The 19,675-nt window shown below is 59.6% G+C and overlaps 3 protein-coding genes across 32 annotated transcripts in view; 1 reads left to right on the forward strand and 2 right to left on the reverse strand.

The window, feature by feature from the left end:
• ACKR2 (atypical chemokine receptor 2) overlaps positions 1–5,944 on the reverse strand; it is a 110,441-nt gene extending 104,497 nt beyond the window's left edge. For 26 of the 29 annotated variants that reach the window (XR_009505797.1, XR_009505795.1, XR_009505796.1 and 23 more), the window contains exon 1: positions 5,428–5,944. The gene's annotated coding sequence lies outside the window, so the exon portion shown is untranslated. The other 3 variants (XR_009505801.1, XM_059939295.1, XM_059939292.1) reach the window with 3 other exon arrangements.
• On the forward strand, positions 1,306–10,618 carry HHATL (hedgehog acyltransferase like). 2 transcript variants are annotated; one of them, XM_059939275.1, is made up of 12 exons: positions 1,306–1,390; positions 3,116–3,234; positions 3,628–3,695; positions 4,244–4,357; positions 4,484–4,678; positions 5,050–5,259; positions 5,491–5,662; positions 6,190–6,334; positions 6,451–6,486; positions 9,238–9,439; positions 9,845–9,986; positions 10,171–10,372. In XM_059939275.1, exons 2-12 carry the CDS (start codon positions 3,129–3,131, stop codon positions 10,290–10,292), a joined length of 1,512 nt encoding a protein of 503 aa, XP_059795258.1. In that variant the 5' UTR covers positions 1,306–1,390; positions 3,116–3,128; the 3' UTR covers positions 10,293–10,372. The 2 variants fall into 2 exon arrangements, with proteins under 2 accessions (XP_059795258.1, XP_059795257.1); XM_059939274.1 differs by having other exon boundaries at positions 5,500–5,662; positions 9,842–10,618.
• KLHL40 (kelch like family member 40) lies at positions 8,010–18,320 on the reverse strand. The gene is made up of 6 exons (XM_059939277.1): positions 17,095–18,320; positions 15,419–15,579; positions 15,037–15,144; positions 14,668–14,853; positions 11,996–12,142; positions 8,010–11,160 (listed from the first exon to the last, which is right to left on the reverse strand). Exons 1-6 carry the CDS (start codon positions 18,247–18,249, stop codon positions 11,049–11,051), a joined length of 1,869 nt encoding a protein of 622 aa, XP_059795260.1. The 5' UTR covers positions 18,250–18,320; the 3' UTR covers positions 8,010–11,048.
• Between the last annotated feature and the right edge of the window lie 1,355 nt (positions 18,321–19,675).

Genomic DNA, 19,675 nt, shown 5'->3' on the forward strand with positions numbered 1-19,675 from the left:
TGCTGAGAGGAAGCTCAGCGCCTCCCGGTATTGTGGGAAGGTAGGGCACTCTCCCTCCCAGGCCTTGCTCAGGCCCTGGAAGTGCCCCTGCTGAGGGTCGGGGTAGGAGAACACTTCTTCCTCCTCTAGTCTCCGCTGAGCCTATGACTGGGCTCAGATGGTCAGCACGGGCTCCAGGACCTGTCCTGTGACTCATTATAGTCACACAGCTCCTTCTACCCACCAGACCCCAGACCCTGCCCCCCGTGCACATGCATAAACAGGCCCTCACAGACTCTGAGATCCTCATCCTAAAGGACCCCAGAGTGGCTGGATCCCTGGGTGGCACTGGCCTTGGGGAGGTTGTGAGGGACCCTGGCACACTGCCCACCATGGAGCTCCGAGGTCCTGCATCCAACCATGCATCCGTCCAACCAGCTGGGCTCTGAGGCCACGGTGGGGTGGCCTTCAGGATACCCCTCTGCATCAGGTAGGCTGGGCTGAGGCCTCGGCTGCCCCTTCCCAGAGTGAGGGCCCTGTTCCCCCACTCCTCTCCCCCAGAGGAGTCCTGGTTGCTTAGGAACATTGCCGTCTGCCTCCACCCTGTCGTGGAGAGGATGCCAGCCACTCCAAGGACCCACTCAAGTGACCCTGCCAGCTCCCCTCCACCTGGTCAGCTCCCTATGGGACAGGGCTCGGGTATAGGGCCCACATGTCTCTTGCCAGTTACAATTCCACTAGGCAAGTCAGTCCTCCCCCAGGCACTGATGCCTGGCCAGCCAGGACTCTCTGCATGATGAAATGGACCAGGGCAGGGGGCTAGGTGGGTGTGCCATGGGACAGCCGTTGGGAATTCACATGTAAAGGTGTACGCTGGAATTCATGGAGCTGCACATGAAAGTGTGTGCATGGTATGAGTGTGTGTGTGTCTGCATGGCGGGGGCAGAGCTCACAAGTCTGGAGAGGCCAGCGGGGGCCACCTGGAAGGCTTCCTGGAAGAGGAGAGTCCTGGCCAGCAGTGAGAAGGAGACACAGGCTCTACGGACCAGGGGAGGCAGGTCGAAGTGAGGTCCAGGTGTCCCTGTCTGAGCCTATGCCAATGGCCACCCCTTCTGCCCCTCCCCAATCCTCCCTGCAGCTCCCTGTGGCCAGCAGCTCTGCAGCACTCAGCTCTGCTCCACTTCGCTCCGCTCCGCTCCAGGAAGGCCACCTCCTCCCTGCCCTCCTCCTCCCCCACCCCTCCTGCTGTCACCACTCACCGTTCACAGCCTCGAGGGGGTGGGGACCCCAGGGCTGGACACACCGCACCAGGGCCCCAGAGCCCAGCTGGTCGCACGGTCGCACGGTCGGACGCAGGACCCCAGAGCCCCGAGGTGGGCAGTGTGCCAGGGTCCCTCACAGCTTCCTCAAGGTCAGTGCCAGCCAGGGATGTAGCCACTACGGGGTCCTTGAGACCTGTAGAGCCCACCCCAGGCCCCTCATCGCAAACCTCAGGCCCCAAAGTGGGCTTTACTCCAGGTGTACCTCAGGCGGGCAGGTCAGTGGGCAGGGGGCACTCCTCTGTCCACAGGCTGGCCCAGGTCTGGGGGTCTATCAGGAGAGGTCCCAGGCTGGGGGCCAGCCCTGGCCTTGCTCACAGAGGCCTCACAGGGGACACCCGGCACCGGCCATGGGGAGCTAAAATTGGAAAGTGGCGAGTGGGAGGCAGCTGACAAAGCTATTTCGCAGGCTCTTCGCCGTGCTCCGGTTTCAAGCTTCTGCTCCCTTAACCCGATCCTCAGGGCCTCCCTACCCCCACCCGGCCCGTGGGAAGGTGCCTCAGCCCTCAGGCCAGCGGTGTAGAAGTCAGGTCCGGCAGGCCGCTGGTAGGGGCAGGGGCAGCGGACGGTCTTCTCTGATCAGAGACTGCAGGGGGGCTCACTGAGAACACTCAATCCTGTCCCTGGTCCGCTGTGTGACCTTGACAGGTCCCTGCCCCTCTCTGGTCCATGAGCCCTCCATCTGTGTAATGGGGAGAATGCCGACTGTGGCGGCCCAGGAGAGCTGGTTTCGGAATTGGTGAGGGAGATTTAGAGGATCTGGGGCAGGAGAGAGGGCCATGCCAGCCATCTCTTGCTCAGCCCAGCCTGAAAGGATGCCTAGACATGTCCTTCCCTTCAGTGTGGGCCCTGAGTCTGTCACCCATGCGGCCCTTGGGAAGGCCACGGGTCAGGCCGGAACAGGATAGAGAGGGCACAGGTGCTAGCTTAGGTCCCAGGGATGACCCAGAAGGACTCCTGGGGATGAGCTAGGCCCTGGCAGGAGGGAGTGGCCAGGCTCACCCTGAACCCAATACTGGTCAGCACCTTGGGTAGCGGCCAGCACACTCCCTGGTGTCTGCCTGGCCCAGCCTAGCCCCACACCCACTACCCCAGGGCACCTCTTCAAATAGCACAGCCTCCAGCCGGCATCCAGGGCCTGAATACACAGAGCACTGAGAGAGTGGGCAGGTGTGGCCACGGACACAGGCAGGAACCAGGGACGTGGCAGGCTGGGGCTCAGGGGCTGGTTGGGGTAATGGGGGTCAATGAGAAGCTATAGGCTGAATGAGAGGGATGGAGGTTTGGTGCTGGGGTAGGACCTGGGGAGGTCATGGGAAGTAAAGGCAGCTCAGGAGGGTATGGAATCAGAGAACGGGGCCCGGAGGAGGGGGGGTTTTGCCAGGAGTTGAGAGAGACTTACTGAGGGGGGTGGGAACCCTGGGGGCCAGAAATATGATTGAGGTGATGCAGAGGGAGTTTCTCCACAAGAAAGTCATCTGAGACCTTGGAGGAGCAGTTTGAGCAGAGGGTGGGGACCGGTCCATCTGAAAGGTATGGAGGAGTGAATGAAGGTGAAGAAGGCAGGCTGAGAGTGAAGACCATGCTTTCAAGAGCCTTCAGTGGGAAGGGCGGGAGCGAGAGTAGCAGCTAGGATGGGGCACCAAATGGCAGGGGGCCTGGGAGGAGTGGGAGATGGGCGGGGAGAATGATGGCATGAGATGCCCAAGGGGCTGTCTCTCTTCAGAATGGGGACCCCATCACCTCAGTGGGGACCATGAACTGGGCTAGGCAGGGCTGGGGGGCAGCAGTGCCCTCACCCAATCTGTCTCCCTCAGCCCCATCCAGGCTATGGGCATCAAGACAGCCTTGCCCGCGGCAGAGCTGGGCCTGTACTCCCTGGTGCTGAGCGGGGCCCTAGCCTATGCTGGCCGGGGCCTCCTTGAGGCTTCACAAGGTAACAGCTGGGCCCCGGGACAGAGGGGTGGGACCGTTCTTCTGCTGGGGGTCTCAGGGCTCCACCCAGCAAGGCCAGAAACTTAGAGGCTCCAGACTCAAGGGCAGTCCCTAGGCCTTGGGGCTGGGGGGTTGAGTCAGATGCAGCCACAGGGAGACTCAAATGCAGAAGCACTGACAGAGACCTGAACAGAGCCAGAGAAAGAGAGAGAGAGAGAGTGTGTCTCAGACACTCAGGGATGCAGAGACCTGGCCCCAGACACACAGTGAGACCCAGAGAGAAGCAGAGGCAGAGAGAGACCCAGACCCTCTCCCCTCCCCCCAGGGTGGCGTCAGCCTTGCTGCAGAGGCAGGTGTGGGTGTGAAGCGCCCTGAGACCAGACTCTGTTCTCAGGTGGGGCCCACAGGAGAGCCTTCCGGGAGTCTGTGCGACCCGGCTGGGAGTACATTGGCCGGAAGATGGTAGGTCCCCCGCACCCCAGGGTCCCTGACCGGGGTCTCTGATCCCTGGCCCATCTCTCCTGTCCCAAACCTTTCCCCGCTCTCCCCTGTTCCCAATGGTCCCACATAACAGAGGGCTCGCAATGGGGAAGGTCTCTGGCTTGAATTTTCAGCATCTTCAGTTTCTCCACTGGCCCCTCCTCTGTCCTCCTGGGGCCAAATCAAGCCTGCCTCAGACCCTGCTCATTTAGGAAACAAACCGAGACGGGCTTCCGCAGGGCCTCCAGCACCATCCTCCCCAGGAACAATGCAATAATGGTGGAATGTCAGGCAATGTGCTGGACAGAGAGGGAGCTTGGAGCAGCAGGGCAGCCCACGTGGTGCCCCTCATTCCTCTCTACCTACCTTCCCGGTACTTCCCTCAGAGGGGGAGGCAGGGACCTCAGCCATTGCTCTCCTCTAATGCACAAGAAGACTCTGGGGGCAGGGAAGGGGTTGAGACTCTGACCAGCCCAAGTGCCAGCCCACTCTGCCCCCGCCCCACCTTAACCTGCCTGGGCCTGCCCCAGGACGTGGCTGACTTCGAGTGGGTGATGTGGTTCACCTCCTTCCGCAACGCCATCATCTTCGCTCTCTCCGGACACGTGCTGTTTGCTAAACTCTGCACTATGGTTGCCCCCCAGGTGAGCTGGACCTGAGCCCCCCCTGCCTCCCCCTCCCCCTCAGCTACAAGGGTTGCGGGGAAGCCAAACTGGGCTCCCATCTCTGTTCACATGGAGAGGTAGACAAAGCTTTCTCCCCGTCCACAGCTCCGCTCCTGGATGTATGCTGCGTACGGGGCCCTGGCGGTGGTGGGCACGATGGGCCCTTGGTACCTGCTGCTGCTGCTTGGCCACTGCGTGGGCCTCTATGTTGTCTCACTCTTGCGCCAGCCCTGGCTCTGTCTCGGCCTCGGCCTGGCCAGCCTTGCCTCTTTCAAGCTGGACCCCCTCATCTCCTGGCAGGTGTGCGCTGGGGCGGGGCAGGGGTGGAGGGTGCAGGGATAGGACCCCAAACCTCTCACCCCATCCAAAACGTTTGCCTCCTAAGTCTCCCCAAGCATTTCCTTCACCTTCCCACCTGTCTTCAAGCCTTTGACCATGGAGCATGCCCTGCCCACAACGTGGTCGCCCTCCACCACAGCAGAGACATGTCCAGCTCCTTCCCTGCTCTGCCCCAGCACTTAACATGAAATTGGCCCTCGGTGGCCAGTGTTGACGGGCGCTGGCAGAGAGGGAGATGGCAGGACCAAGCTGGGCCCCTGCGGGAGGCTGGGTGAGCTTCCCAAAGGCAAGGGGCACCCTGGTGAGCTGGCGGCCTGTTCTCTCCCATCCAGAGTGGGTTTGTAACAGGGACTTCTGATCTTCAAGAGGTGCTGTTTCACGGGGGCAGCGGTTTCACGGTGCTGCGTTGTACCAGCTTTGCGCTGGAGAGCTGTGCCCACCCTGACCGCCGCTACTCCCTAGCTGACCTGCTCAAGTACAATTTCTACCTGCCCTTCTTCTTCTTCGGGCCCATTATGACCTTTGATCGCTTCCACGCTCAGGTGAGGGGACACCCTGTGGGCTCCCAAGACAGGCTTGCGTCCCCCCCTGGGCGGAAGTGAACCCCCCTCAGACCCCAGAGGGGCCCGTGTCTCCACTCTCAGGGTTGCCAGGATGAAGCCGCGTCTCCCCTCACCCTCGCATCCCCAGACAGCTAGTTCGTGACTCACCGCTCAGACAGGGCTCCTCGCGCAGGGCTTGCCTCCCCTCCTCAGACACTAGCCGTCCCTCAGGTGAGCCAGGTGGAGCCGGTGCGGCGAGAGGGCGAGCTGTGGCGCATCCGGGCCCAGGCGGGCCTCAGCGTGGTAGCCATCGTGGCCGTGGACATCTTTTTCCACTTCTTCTACATCCTCACCATCCCCAGTGACCTCAAGTTCGCCAGCCGCCTCCCGGACAGCGCCCTCGGTGGGTGCGCGCCGGGCCCAGGACAGGGACGGGGCCGGGGCCGCCACTTCAGAAGGACGGACCCTCTGTGCCCCAATGGCGGCGGAGTCACAGCTGGGGAAGCTGGCGCCCCGGGGGACAGCACCTATTGCAGGGTGGGGGAGCGGGGATTTAGCCTTTGAAACGCGTGGGACTTGGAGGTAGGTTTGTACCGTGAGGCCCGGAGTGGTACCCGACAGAGGCCGCCCACCTCGCCGGGGCCTGGGGCTGATTCCCCCAGTCAGATAAGGTCTCCCCGGGGCCAGCCCCTCCCACCAGGACGTGGGGGCGGGGCCTGCGTGGGGCGCGGGGCTTGCGTGGGGGCGGGGCCTCCGCGGGGGCGGCCGGGGCGCAAGGACCTTCCCCCCACCACCCCGGAGCTGGGGAGTTTCCGTAGGGGAGGGCGGGGCTCCGCGCCTCCCCTGGATTTAGGAAGGCCCGGGGCGGGGTGGGGGACGGGGGGAAGGTCGGTGTGACGCCCCCGGGCCGTGACGACCCCTTGTCCCCAGCTGGCCTAGCCTACTCAAACCTGGTGTACGACTGGGTGAAGGCGGCCGTCCTCTTCGGCGTTGTCAACACCGTGGCGCGCCTCGACCACTTGGACCCGCCCCGGCCTCCCAAGTGCATCACAGCGCTCTATGTCTTCGCGGAGACGTGAGTGCGAGGTCCGGGGACTCGCCTCCGGGATCCCCACCTCCCTTTCGCCTCTTGCCCCAAGCCCCGGAGCTCGTCTCCTGGCTGATTCCCGCCCGTCTGCTCTCCTCCCACAGGCACTTTGACCGTGGCATCAACGACTGGCTTTGCAGGTGAGTTGGGGTGGGGTGGGATGTCACAGCCATCCCCCAGGTGTCTGAGCAGGGCAGTGGCCAGGTGGGTCCACGTCTTCAAAGATCACCCCTGGGCCAGAGGAAGCAGGGAGGGAGGGAGGAGGTCATGGCAGAGGTCTAAGTGAAAGACAGAGGTTTGGACTTGGGTGGGGCCCCTGGAGGTAAGAGGAATGGAGTGGAGACACACAGCAGGCAGCCTGGACAGGACTTGGCCGTGGATTGAGGGCATCAGGAAGGAGAGGGCAATGACTCCCAGGAAGTCGTGTGCCCGGAAGGACTCTGGTTGAAGGGAGAAGGAGGAGCCGGCAGAAGGGCCTGAAAGGAGCGGTCAGAGGAGCAGGAGAAAAGTCAGGACCATGGGACACCCTGGAAGCTAAGGGAAGACCATCCTGGCATGGTAGGGGCAACTGGGTCAGATGCTGCTGGCGTCAAGGAAGCCAGAGACTGAGCGTGAGTGTGGGCGGCGTGGAGGTTCTCAGCCTTTCCCTGGAGAGGCAGGGGTGGGGAGGAGTCGGGGCTGGGGGCGTGGGGGACAGAGGAACCGCAGGGTAGTTCCTGTGTGGACAGCTCCTGGAAGAAGCCTGGTACTGAAGGGGGACACACAGAAGTGGCCGAAGGGAGAAGTGGGTGTTTTAAAGACAGGAAATAATGGGACATGCTTGGGTGCCGAGGGGAATTATTCAATAGAAAGGAGGAAGTTGGCAGTGCAGGATAGAGGGGTGATTGATGGCGTGAGCTCCCTGAGAAGGTGGGGAGGCGATGGAACCAGGCAGAGCTCTGGCTTCGGGACACGGAGGAGGAAGAAAGGCCAGTGTGGATGCAGAAGAATGGCAGGTGAGTGTGGAAAGGTGAGGGATTCCTCCTGAAAGCTTCGGTTTTCTCCATGAAGTAGGAGAAGGTCATCAGCTGAGAGATGCAGGGTTGGGGGTGGAGGGGGCCACACAGATGCTGCCTCTCTCCTCCTGCCTAGATCACCACACCCATTCACACTTGCAGGAGAGCTGAGGTGGAGTAGCCACTGCAGAGCCTCAGAGAAGATGCTGACCAGAGAAACCATGGCACTGACAGCTCAAGTGGGGTTGGGGGTAGTGGATTTATGGATTCTAATATGTGAAGGTGTAGGATTTTTCCCATCAGGGCTTCGCTTCTTGGGTGCAGGTGAGGAGAAAGTGGGTGATTGGGCTTTCCCAGATGGGTGAGAAGGAAGAAGTGAGGGAGAAGGGTTTTTAGGTTATTTGTAATGATGACTCATTGAATATAGTTAAGAAGGGTGGTAAAAATAGGAGGGGGTCACAAGATGAGGAAGGTGGGGGGGGGGTCAATGAGATTGAAGAAGTGGAGCTAGGGAGTCAGGTCAGGTGGGGCAGGGTGAAGGATGGGAATTAGGAAGGAGTCAAATAAGTGGTGAAAAAGTTGGGGTGTGGCCATGGGAGTGGGTGACTGAGGTGGAGTGGAAGGGAAACCATTGGTGAAACGAGGAGGTCAAGGAACAGAGAGGCTGGTTATGCAATGGGTCTTCTACTGAATTTATTTAACAGATATTTATTGAGTACCTACTATGTGCCAGGCACTGTTCTAGGCACTGGGGATACAGCAGTGAACATGGCAAAGACCATGAACTCATGGAACTTACAGCCTAGTGGGGAGAAACAGACCATAAACAGGTTTAAAAAAAATAATTTTAGAGAATGGTAAGTGTTATGAAGAAAATAAAAGAGTGTAATGGGGTAGAAGCTTCTTTAGTTGGGGTCCGGGTAGGCCTCTGTGAGATGAACTGAGACTTGAGTGATAACGAAATTTGGAGAAGAGAATTCCAGATAGAGGGAACAACAGGTACAAAGGCCTTAAGACAGGAACCGGCTGTGTGTGTCTGAGTATCAGAAAGACCAGTAAGGGGAGAGCATAGTGAATGAATGGTAGAATGGTGGGTGATAGGTAAGGGAGGGAGGCAGAAACCAGATGACGTGGGATCTTCTAGCCATAGGAAGGTGGTTGAGTTTATTCTAATTGTAATGAGGAGCTATTGCGGGAGGGTGTGATTGTGGAAGTGAGGTGATCTGGGTTACACTCTTAAAAGATGCCTCTAGCTGCTGTGTGGACAACGGACTGTAGGGGGCAGAGGCAGAAGCAGGGAGATGACTTCAGAGGCTCTTTCAATAATCTGTGTGACAGGAGATGATCGCCTCGACTAGGGTGGTGTTAGTGGAGGTGATAAGCAGTGCTCAGGACCAAGTGGAGCCCGTAGCATTTGCTGGTTTGGATGTGAGTGGAGAGGGGAATTGAGAATCCAAGATGGCACCAAGGCTCCTGGCCAGCAACTGAATGGATGGTGGTATCATTAGCTGAGATGGGAATGAAGTGGGTTTGGGCAGGGATGGGGGAGTTGGTCATTCATGTGAGATGTCTGGTAACAGTTGGATATATGAGTCAGGAGAGAGACTGGGCTAAAGAGACAGATTTGGGGCTTGTCTGCATAGAGACAGTATTCAGTCTTGGGTCTGGATGAGATCACTTGGAGAAATGAAGGTAGCTAGAGAAGACGGGAAGTTCAAGGCTGAGCCCTCCACATTTTGAAGTTGGGTAGAGGAGGGCAGCCACCTGAGGCCCAGAATGTTGAATGTGCCCAGGATGATAGCGTTGAGGAAGCTGCCCCCGTTGTGTACCCTTTGCCCGTCTCCCACCTGCCTTTCCCCACACTCCCACCGGCCCCTTTTCCCGCCTTTCCTGCAGGTATGTCTATGACCACGTTGGTGGGGAGCACTCTGCGGTGATCCCAGAGCTGGGGGCCACTGTGGCCACATTTGCCATCACCACTCTGTGGCTCGGACCTTGTGATACTGTCTACTTGTGGTCATGCCTTAACTGCTTTGGCCTCAACTTTGAGCTCTGGGTACAGAAGCTGGCAGAGTGGGGGCCCCTGGCACGAATTGAGGTGAGCAAGGAAGGTCTGGGGCTAGGTTGTCTGGGACACTGGAGGGGGTGGCACTACTGCTCTCTGGAGTCTTCCAGCCACACTTGGCTCCCAGTCCAGAACTTTCTCACCACCACCCCCCTCCGGGTCGTTGGGGCAATGGCTCTCTCTGTGGGTACCTGGCGCTCCCTTCCCTTCTGCAGGGTCGGGGGGCACCCGGGCCTGGCTGTGTTGTTCAGGCCCTGCCCTCTCTCCAGAGTTCAGTTTCCCATCTTTTAACAATGAGGGAGAGCTGAGCGGGGACTCTCAGGGACACAGGCATATCCCCAGGACCCAGGTGGCCACATAGGCAAGGCCTCTGACCCGCCACGTCCTCTTTCCCCTGGGCCTCTTGCCTCACTGCCTATGTTTTCCTGGACCCAGCAGGCCTCTCTGTCGGAGCAGATGTCCCGCAGGGTCCGAGCCATCTTTGGGGCCATGAACTTCTGGGCCATCATCATGTACAACCTTGTAAGCTTGAACAGCTTTGAGTTCACAGAGCTGGTCGCCCAGCGCCTGCTACTCACAGGTGAGGGACGGGGGATACGGAATATGCCAGGTATCGACCTCAAGGACTGTGACCTCCTGAAATGTCCCCACCCCACCGCAATTCTGCAGGGACTCAGCAGGGCGGGACAGTCAAGTGGGGAGAGAAGAGTCACTGGGGGAAAGGGAAGCTGCTTCCAGGTGCCCATGACCTCTTCCCCACACAGGGTTCCCCCAGACCACACTGGCCGTCCTGTTTGTCACCTACTGTGGTGTCCAGCTGGTGAAGGAGCGAGAGCGAACCCTGACGCTGGAGGAGCAGAAGCAGGACAAAGAGAAGCCCGAGTAGGGGAGAGGGGGAGAGGGGAGAGGGTTGGGCTCCGCTCAGCTATTCCTGGGAGGGGCCTGACTGATAGAATAAAAGACTTTTCTACCACGGTTTGGCTCTTCCCTGCCCCTTGCTCCAGCAGCCTCCTGGCTCCCTGTCCAGGCTGGATGAGGAGCTGGAGGTTCAGGGAGGGGGCTCAAGCTCTTGGCGCAAACAGAACGTGTAGGAGACACACGTGGAGGGCAGAGACCACCGACCTTGGCAGCCCAGCAGCTGAACACAAAAGCCCCAGTTCTTCAAAGCACCTGGTCGCTGACGCTTGGAGCACCTGATCCCAGACCCCGAGCTGCTTGCTCGGAAGGCACTTTATTCTTCTTACAGGAGACTTACCCAGGCTGCAAGGTGCACTCGATGGGGACCCTCCCCATCTGACAGGCGAGAAGACTGAATTCTGTGGGGAGTTTATGGGCACACACAGCCAGGCCGGGGCTGGGCCAGGATGCAGCCTGACACCCCCCGAGGTTCTGCCTCATGGACCAAGAACACGGGGGATATGGAGACACAGGAGAGGCCAAAAGTTTCTCGTCCCTGCCCGAAAGGCTAGCTCCAGGCAGCGATTTCCCTTTCCTGGCTGAAGTGGCCCCTCGGGCACTATGATGGGATGGGATACAGGTGGGCTTTGCCTCTCCCAGACTCCTCCTGGGAGCCCCCATCCCAGAAGGCCGGGCCTGTGTGGGCTGCAGCATGGGGGGCGCGCAGTCAGGTCCTCTGGGCGGGTCACAGCTTGGTCAGGCGCAGCACGTTGAGCCGTACAGGTAGGAAGGTGGCACCAGCGGCATAGGTGACCTCCCGCAGGACCCCCTCCCACTTCTTCTCATCCTCATTGTACCTGGGGTGGGAGGAGTGGAGACAGGGACGAGGAGCTCGGTCAGCCAAGTCCAGGGTGGGACCCAGCAGGGAGGGGTGGCTGGGTGCAGTAGGCGACCCTTGGGGAGTGCCGCCCCCCCAGCCTCAGGCTGATCTCCAGGAAGGTCAGCTCCTGGAGAGCACCCACGCTCTGGAAAAGGGGTCCCACCCCCAAAGAACACCTGCCCTACCTTCCAGGAAGAGCCCCCTCTCAGGAAGCCCACACTCCTTGAAGTCCACCTCCCTCCAGGAAGGTCTGCACCTCCCCAAACCCCTCCTCTTGAGAATTTCTGTACTCAGCCCTCCGAGAAGTCCCCCCGGGGCCTGCTCTCCCAGCAGCACTGGGCATCACTGAAGGTTCAGAAGCTGCCCCAGGCTGCCGAAACCTCTCCCCTCCACCCCCAGCTAGGACCAGCCATAGAAGCAATGGCTCTGAGAAGCTGGGATCCAGCTGCTTCTCAATCCCGACCCAGCTCTCCCCATCAGGAGGGAGGGGAGAGGAAAGACCCGGCTGCCTCTCAGGGCCTGCTCTGCTCCCTGGGGCCCGGTTCTGTGGCTCTGGGCCCTAACCTTGGCACCAGCTCCTGACTGACACTGTCGATGCTCCACAGGGGGGCGTGGTGCCTTGTGTGCAAACCCAGACTTTCCCAACAAACTGGAGAGACCCTGGGCTGAGCAAGGCTTGTCTGCTGCCCTGTCCCCACAGGATTCCCTGGAAGAGGGATCAGCTCTGCCCACAGATGAGCCTGCTGGGCGCTGCCTCGGTGCCCAGCTGGCCTTGCTCACGATTCCCCTCACCTCCCTAGGGCCAGGCTCACCTCCAGATGTCGTTGAGCTCTGTGGGAACCAGCTCCCCGGACTCAGTCTCCAGTGTGGCAAAGCCGCCGATGGCATAGAGGGTGCCTGCCAGGCTGACCAGGCTGAGTGAGCTGCGCTCTTGTGGGAAGGCCTCAAAGGGCGCCCACCTGGCAGGAAGGAGGGGGCGTGAGGAGGTGCCTCACCCGCCCCTGGGGGGCCGCAGCAAGCCCAGGGACTGTCCCCCACCAGCACTCACAGCTTCAGGTGCACCCTGCAAAATCTGACTCCCAGGCACCCGTGCTCCCAGCACAACCTGTTTCCTGACCTCTCAGGAATGCCCTCTGGTCTTCACTTCTTCCCCATTCTCTTGCCCCTCCCATTTCCCTCCATTGTCCCCTTGTCATTCCATCTAACCTGCCCCATGAAACCCACCAGGGCTCTCCCCAGTGTCCCGCCTTTGCTCCTGAACCAGCTCCAGCTTGCTACCTCAGTGACCATTGAGACCGTCCCTTGCACTCCTGCCTGGTCCCTTTTCTCCCCTTCACGGCCCAGTGAATCTCAAGGTGCCTTCACTCCCCTCCCCTTGCTCCCGAAGTTGGGTCTTCATCCCTCCAAAACTGCTCTCGGGTCCCCAGCCACCACAGGGCTCTGGAATCCAGGGTCCACAGTATGCACTTCTGCTGATGTGACTTTCTTCACATCCCACCTCCCAGCCTCACCTCTTGGGATTCCTTGCTGAATAATGCATCTGCCCCTGCTGCCCCCAGGGCTTGGGCCTCGGCTTCTCCCACTAACATCCTCTCTCCTGAGGGAGCTTGTCCCCTCCGAGTACTGTCCCCCCTCCCCAGATCTCACCCTCGAGCTCTCTCTTTGCCCTAGTGGGCTCCTCCTGGACACCCAGGCACCTCAAATCCACATGTTTTAACTCGACCCTCATTTTTCCTACCTAACTCCAACAGTTCTTCAATAAATGACCTCCTTGGGACTTCCCTGGTGGCGCAGTGGTTAAGAATCCATCTGCCAATGCAGGGGACACGGGTTCGAGCCCTGTTCTGGGAAGATCCCACATGCCGCGGAGCAACTAAGCCCGTGCGCCACAACTACTGAGCCTGCGCTCTAGAGCCTGCAAGCCACAACTACTGAACCTGCATGCCACAACTACTGAAGCCGCACGCCTAGAGCCCGTGCTCCTCAACAAGAGAAGGCACCACAATGAGAAGCCCGCGCACCACAACGAAGAGTAGCCCCCGCTTGCCGCAACTAGAGAAAGCCCACGATCAGCAACGAAGACCCAACGCAGCCAAAAATAAATGAATAAATTAATTAATTAAAAAAAAAATGAGGGCTTCCCTGGTGGCGCAGTGGTTGAGAGTCTGCCTGCCAATGCAGGGGACACGGATTCGAGCCCTGGTCTGGGAAAATCCCGCATGCCGTGGAGCGGCTGGGCCCGTGAGCCACAATTACTGAGCCTGCACGTCTGGAGCCTGTGCTCCGCAACAAGAGAGGCCGCGATAGTGAGAGGCCCGCGCACCGCGATGAAGAGTGGCCCCCACTTGCCGCAACTAGAGAAAGCCCTCGCACAGAAACGAAGACCCAACACAGCCATAAATAAATAAACAAATAAATTAAAAAATAAAAATGACCTCTCACCCTCACTCAAAAGCATTCAGCTCTCCCTCTCGCCCCCACCATCCAATCAGTTGCTACACCCTATTCTTCTGTCTGCTAAACTCTTGCTCCTGAGTATGGTCCCCGGACTGGCAGCATCAGCATCACCAGGGAGTTTATTAGAAATGTACTCTGAGGTCCCTCCCCATACCTGAGAATCAGAATCTGCATTCAGAGCATGATCCCCAGGGATTCACGGGCACGTGAAAAGCGCTGGCCTAAGTCTTTCTCCAGTGCATGCTCTCTGCCCCATCCCTGCTGTACCCCCAGCTCCAGACCACCATCACTTCTTGCTATACAGTTGTACCCCTGCCTCCTAGGAAATCCCTAATCTCTCCTCTACATGAGCTGCCATGAGGTATCTTAGGAAAACACAGAAGGGAGCTTAAAACCCATCAGAGGCATTTCATTACTCTCAGGATAAAGTCCCTCAGCCCAACTGCCCCCTCTCCAGCCCCAGTACCCACAATCCCCACCTCCCTTCACCCACCACACTCCATCCAACCTGACCAATGCCCTTTCCTCCAATGAGCCTGCCTTTTTTTCTCCTAAATGCCACGGCACCAGCCTTCCTTTGCCTTTGGGCATCCTTCTCCCACCACCCCTTTAGCTGGCTGAGTCCAACTGGTCTGCCAGCTCAGTTTTCTTCCTGATCTCCCAGGGCAGGGCAGCTTCTGTCTCAGTCACTGCTGTATCCCTAGCACCAGGCCAGTGTCTGGTATGAGTCTGTGAATGAGGAATCTGGCATCTCCTGGGAGCTCTCTCCTGCAGACCAGGCTGGCCACAACCCTTGCCCCACCTTGTGGGGGAAGCCCACCTCACTGCTGATCAGAGTAGAGGGGCTAGTTCTGTGCTGATGTCCAAGCTGCACAGTGGAGACTCAAGACAGAGGCTATGTTTCCTGCCAGGGCAGACACAGAGGGCTGACATAGGCCCAAAGCCACACAGCCAGGCTGGTACAGTGGGGCCCTTCGTCCCTGGCTGTCCAGTGGAACGGGGGCAGGGAGGGGGGAAGCAGCCATACTTGCTGTCCACGATGTTGTACACCTCAGCTGAACCGGTCAGCCCTGTGTCTGTGACCCCAGCAGCCACAAAAATGCGGCCGTCATGGATGGTGGCCCCGAAGAGTGAGCGGGCAGTCTTCATGGGGGCCAGCTCCCTCCACTCGAACTTCTTAGGGTCATAGACGCACATCTTGTTCAGGCATTTCCTGTAGGGTGGGGGGCAGTGAGTGAGAAAGAGGAGGCGGGAGCAGAGCCGCCTCTCCCTTGGCCCAGTCCCTCCAGCTGCCTCGCAAGGTAGTCAGGACAGACCCCTGACAGCCTCGGGGAGACTCTGCTTCCGTTCTACCCGCCGACCCGGCTGCTGCACTCCTTCCTGGCCCGCGCCTCACCTGTCGCTACCTTTGCCGCCAATGACGTAGACAAGGTCCATATGGGAGAGCACAGAGTGGCCGTACACGGCATAAGGCAGCGGGTCCGATTCGCCCCATTTGAACGACCTAGAGGGGAGGGGAGTAGGGCGCTCTCAGCCCCCGTCTCTGCATTCACCCACCACCCAACCCATATTGGGATGCCCCCGATTCGTTACCGGAACTCCCAGACCTCTTAGCTCCTCGCTCCCACCCCACCTGCCAACCCCGCCCAGCCCCTACCCAAGCCCGCCTCCGCCCCCAGCCCTGGGCTCTCGCTCCCCCGCCACGCCCCGCCGCCGTCCTGGACCAGCCCCCAGGCTCCTCGCCCGGATCCTCGGCCCCGCCCCCAGGCCGCGCTCACAGCCTGTCGTAGCACATGACCGAGTCCAGGCTGCGCTCGTCGTCCTTGAGCTCTCGGCCGCCGACCACGTAGATGGAGTTAAGAGCCTCTCCCAGGCCGAAGAGGCAGCGCGGCGAGGGCAGCGGCGGCATCCCCAGCCACTCTGAGTCCAGGTGGTCAAACTGCGGGCCGGGTGGCCAGTCAGCGACCGCCCCCCACGTCCTCCACCAACCCCCCGCCCCAGTCCCAGCCCGGCCCCACCGCAGCCCCGTCTGGCCACCCCCAGGTCACAGAGGAGTCCGGGTCTCCAGGTAGGGCCAGCGCAGACTGGAGGCGGTGCCTGGAGACAGTGCCTCTCCTCCTATCAGGCTGAGAACAGCCGACCGTCCCACCCACCGTAGGTGCCGGGAGACCACCGTTATAGCACCGTGATGGGGCACCCCATACAGAACTGAGAAGGGGCCTCTGAGAGGGAGGCCCAGCTGCCGTCCTGGCCTTCCGCAGTACAACTCCTGAACTGAGGCCTGCCTGCTCCCTGTTTTCCACTCCATCCCACTGCACAGGAAACATCCAAATACAGCCACTCACCCCTTAAAATCTACATTGTAAGTCTGCGACCCTGTGTACCCCAACAGGTTTTTTTTTTTCTTTTCTGGCGCACCCCTGCGGCTTGTGGGATCTTAAGTTTCCCCACCAGGGGTTGAACCTGGGCCCCCGGCAGTGAGAGTGGAGTTCTAACCACTGGACTGCCAGGAAATTTCCCCCAACAGTCTTTTAATAACCATACTAGGGGCTCATCTTTTGGGAGAGTTTTCTGAGGCCTGAGCACTGTGCTGATGAACACTTTCTAACCATCAATTAACCTTCAAACAACATTATCAAGCAAGGAAGAATAATATCCCCATTTACGAACAGAGGCCCAGAGAGAATAAACAATGTGCCCATGATGTGCCTTGGCTGGTGGAGATGCCCCCGCCTCCCACCCGCCCCAGCTTAACCCTGGCACCACACTGCCCCTCACGCCTCTCAAACCTGGTCAGGCCTCACTAAGCACACCACTCACTATAGGCTCCTTCCCATCTCCGTCCCCTGCTCACTGGTTCCCAGCCAGAAGCACTGCGCCCTCCCCTCCATGTCTCCAAATTCACCCAACTAGCAAGGCTCACACCTACATGGCCAGTCACCAGAAAACCATTCCTGCCCTCTGAGATCCCACTGTCACATTATAACTTGGACTGGGCACCCCACTCTCCTGGTCCTTCCCGGGCCTCAGTTTCCCCATCTATGCAATGGGAAAGCAAGGGAGGATGGTCCCTTTGTTTGAGACACTCCGTTCCACATTCCAGTGCTGGCCTCAGGCAAAGTTCTTGGCCAGGACCCCTACACTGACCTTGCTCTTCCTTCTCACTGTCCCTGACCCCACCCGCTGTGCAGAGCTAGGGCCTCCAACATATCAGACCGTCCTGAGGCTGACATCTCCCTGAAACTGAGACACCAAAGTTATGCATCTTATTGTCAACTGCCTATAACTATCTTCAGCCTTCAGGCAAGTGGCTGTCAGTCATCCTCCCCCGTCTACATCTCAGCCTAGACCCAATGACATTCCCCAACAAGGAGACACAGGCCTCTCCTGGGCCCCAAGGCTGGCCACGCCCCTCCCAAGGCTGGCCACGCCCCTCCCAAGGCTGGCCAGGCACCTGCAAGAAGTATGCACTCATGGGGTCCTCTTTGTTGTCCTCATTGTAGAAAAGGCCCCCAGCCACAAAGACCTGGTTCTCCTTGGTCACTAGACTGACGTGGTTCTTGGGGATCTGGGTGGAGAGGGAGGCACAGTAGCACTCGTTGGCTGCCGGGTCATAGGCCATGGCGCCCTCCTCACTGATCATGAAGATGAGGTCCTGTAGGAACATGCCAAAGCGCAGGGTGTCATTGAGGATCCCGGGTAGGATGCGCTCGGCCTCCTCTTCATCCTCCTCTGCCTTGGCTTCGGCTGTGCCCTTGTCAGTGGCCTTGGCCCCCGCTGCCTCCTTCCCCTTCTTCTTCTTGCGCAGCATGGTGATGCGGCCCTCGTGTGCATCCTTCACCATCTGCACCTTGCGCAGCAGCTCGGGCTGGGCACGCACGAGAGGGTGGCGCTCCACGCGGCTCTCTAGGAAGGCGCGCGGCAGCAGGCGGCAGCGCACGCTCTCGAAGACGGTGGGCAGCGAGCGCTGGCGCTCGGCCTGCCCCTCGGCGTCGCCGCTGCTCGCCCATCTCATCACCGCCTCGAACACGGCCTCCTCCTTCTCCACGTTGAGGCCATCGCTGGAGATGATGGCGATGAGCTCGTCAGCCGAGAGCCCGAGGAAGTCGGCGTCGCGGGACACCAGCGAGAAGCGCGCGCAGATGAAGTCGCGGGCGGCCACGGCAAGGCGCGCGCAGTCGAGCAGGAGGCCTAGGCGGAAGACCGCCAGGCAGTTGGCGAGGCACAGGCGCTTCTGCAGGAAGGACACGCAGATGGTGAAGATGGATGGGATCTGGAAGCGGTGCGCCGCGGCGAACAGGTCCTGCACGCTTGCCTCGTCCAGCGCGATCTCTGACGTGTACAGGTAGTGTAGCACCTGGGCCACCACGTCAGGGGACACCTCCTCCAGGCGCAGCTCGCCCGCGCGCTCGGGCTCGGCCAGGAAGCGCGCCCGGAAGTAGGAGCTGCAGGCAGCCAGCACCAGGCGGTGGCATGGGAACTCGCGCTCACCCACCCGCACCACGCAGTCGAGGAACTTGCCGTGGTCCAGCATGTCCTTGAGCCCGTCCTGCAGGAGCGTCTGCTGGTAGAGCCGCTGCTCCTCCGCCTGCTCCAAGCCCAACGCCATGGTGGGTGGCCTTCTCTCCGCACGCCCTGCCTTCCTGCTGGGTCGCGCACAGTCTACGCAGCTGTCCGAGCTGGACTATATATAGAGGCGGACTGGGCCCTGTAAGGCGAGCTGCCTGGCCTCCTGCACATGACGCAGAGGGGACAGCTGGGCTGAGGCCCCCTCCCAGAGCAGTCTTGACTCAGCCCAGGGGCTCATGGGATGGGGGTGGGGTGTCTCTGTCCTCCCTGAAAGATGGGGGCCTCGCTGTCTCATTTCTAAACGGAGCACAGAGAGGCTTTGACGGCTTTCCTTGGTTGGGTGATACCTCTCAGGGGAGGGGATGACCCAAGCTCTGCCCCTCAGTCCAAGGAGAGGGAAGCCTTTGAGTCCCTCTTCCAGGGTCTCCCTTCCTTCATGCCTTCTCGGCCTTTCTACCCAGGTGCCTCTATCCTCCTCCTTGGAGTGTATCTTGCTCCAGCCACCCCTGGACGCAGTGTGCTTGGGTTTCCTGCTCAGTGAACTTGGGCATGGGGACCCTGTTGCCTCAACTTTAAAGTGGGAAGGCTTTTCCTCTTTCTGCCCCAGCTCTGAGTGCCTCCTTGGACTGTGCAAGAAAGCAAGAAGGTACTTAAATAAACAAGGTCACCACTTTCCTGTGGGTCCTGGGAAAGCCAGATCACTCTGTTGAGCCTCAGTTTCCCTTCCTACACAGCGAAGAGATGGGCGAGTTCAATTTTAAGGGCCTCAGTTCTGCTGAGATTCGGAAGCACTGAGGTTCTGTGTCCCTGCGAGTACACTGGCACAGGGTTTAACCCTGTAAGTCGTCAGACATGCCAGAAGATTTAATTTCATAGGATTCAACTATTCTAGGTGTTTAAACCCCCAGGGATCAAAAAACAAACATAACACTCAGAGTTTAATATTCCAGGAAAGCTGTCTACGCTCCGTTCTTGGTCCACACTAAGCTTGGCCTGAGCCTGCGCAGCCTTGGGGCCCCTGCACCCTGTCTAGCATGTATGGAATCGGGGTTGAGGTCTGGGACAGCCGGTCCCGATGACCACCCTGCTCTGGACCTCTCACCACCCTCCCCCTACTCCACACATGCACACACACATCAGCCTCAGCCACCAAGATTAACTTGTTCCCAAAGTGCCAGAGGCTGCAGCTGTGGGTTAAATTTAGCCCCCGAGACACTGGTGTGAACTGTTATGGGGCATTCTCCCACCATTCTTCTGAGTCACTTGTTTATAACCTCAGGCTTGGGGGGCAGGGGGGATTGGCGAGGGGGCCTCAGGCTGGGCCAGGACTGAGTCACCTCCCCGTTTTGTGATCTCAGTGATGTCACTGCCTGTCCCTCTGATCAGTGCTTTCAACCTGCTTGCTCACCCCACCAGCAGGTCCCAGAGGGGCACAGCACCCAGGCAGTTCCTGGAGGTGGTCCTGT

Source organism: Balaenoptera ricei, chromosome 11, assembly GCF_028023285.1.
Source record: "Balaenoptera ricei isolate mBalRic1 chromosome 11, mBalRic1.hap2, whole genome shotgun sequence".
In the NCBI taxonomy this organism is placed as follows: domain Eukaryota; kingdom Metazoa; phylum Chordata; class Mammalia; order Artiodactyla; family Balaenopteridae; genus Balaenoptera; species Balaenoptera ricei.

Excerpts from the sequence above, each read along its gene's own strand:
- HHATL (XM_059939274.1), top strand. The coding sequence starts at position 3,129 with ATGGGCATCAAGACAGCCTTGCCCGCGGCAGAGCTGGGCCTGTACTCC. Across the intron at positions 4,679-5,049 it reads ACCCCCTCATCTCCTGGCAG|AGTGGGTTTGTAACAGGGAC; the intron begins GTGTGCGCTGGG and ends TCTCCCATCCAG. Across the intron at positions 5,260-5,499 it reads TTGATCGCTTCCACGCTCAG|GTGGAGCCGGTGCGGCGAGA; the intron begins GTGAGGGGACAC and ends CAGGTGAGCCAG.
- KLHL40 (XM_059939277.1), bottom strand. The coding sequence starts at position 18,249 with ATGGCGTTGGGCTTGGAGCAGGCGGAGGAGCAGCGGCTCTACCAGCAG. Across the intron at positions 15,580-17,094 it reads TGAGTGCATACTTCTTGCAG|TTTGACCACCTGGACTCAGA; the intron begins GTGCCTGGCCAG and ends CCCGGCCCGCAG. Across the intron at positions 15,145-15,418 it reads GTCATGTGCTACGACAGGCT|GTCGTTCAAATGGGGCGAAT; the intron begins GTGAGCGCGGCC and ends CCTCCCCTCTAG.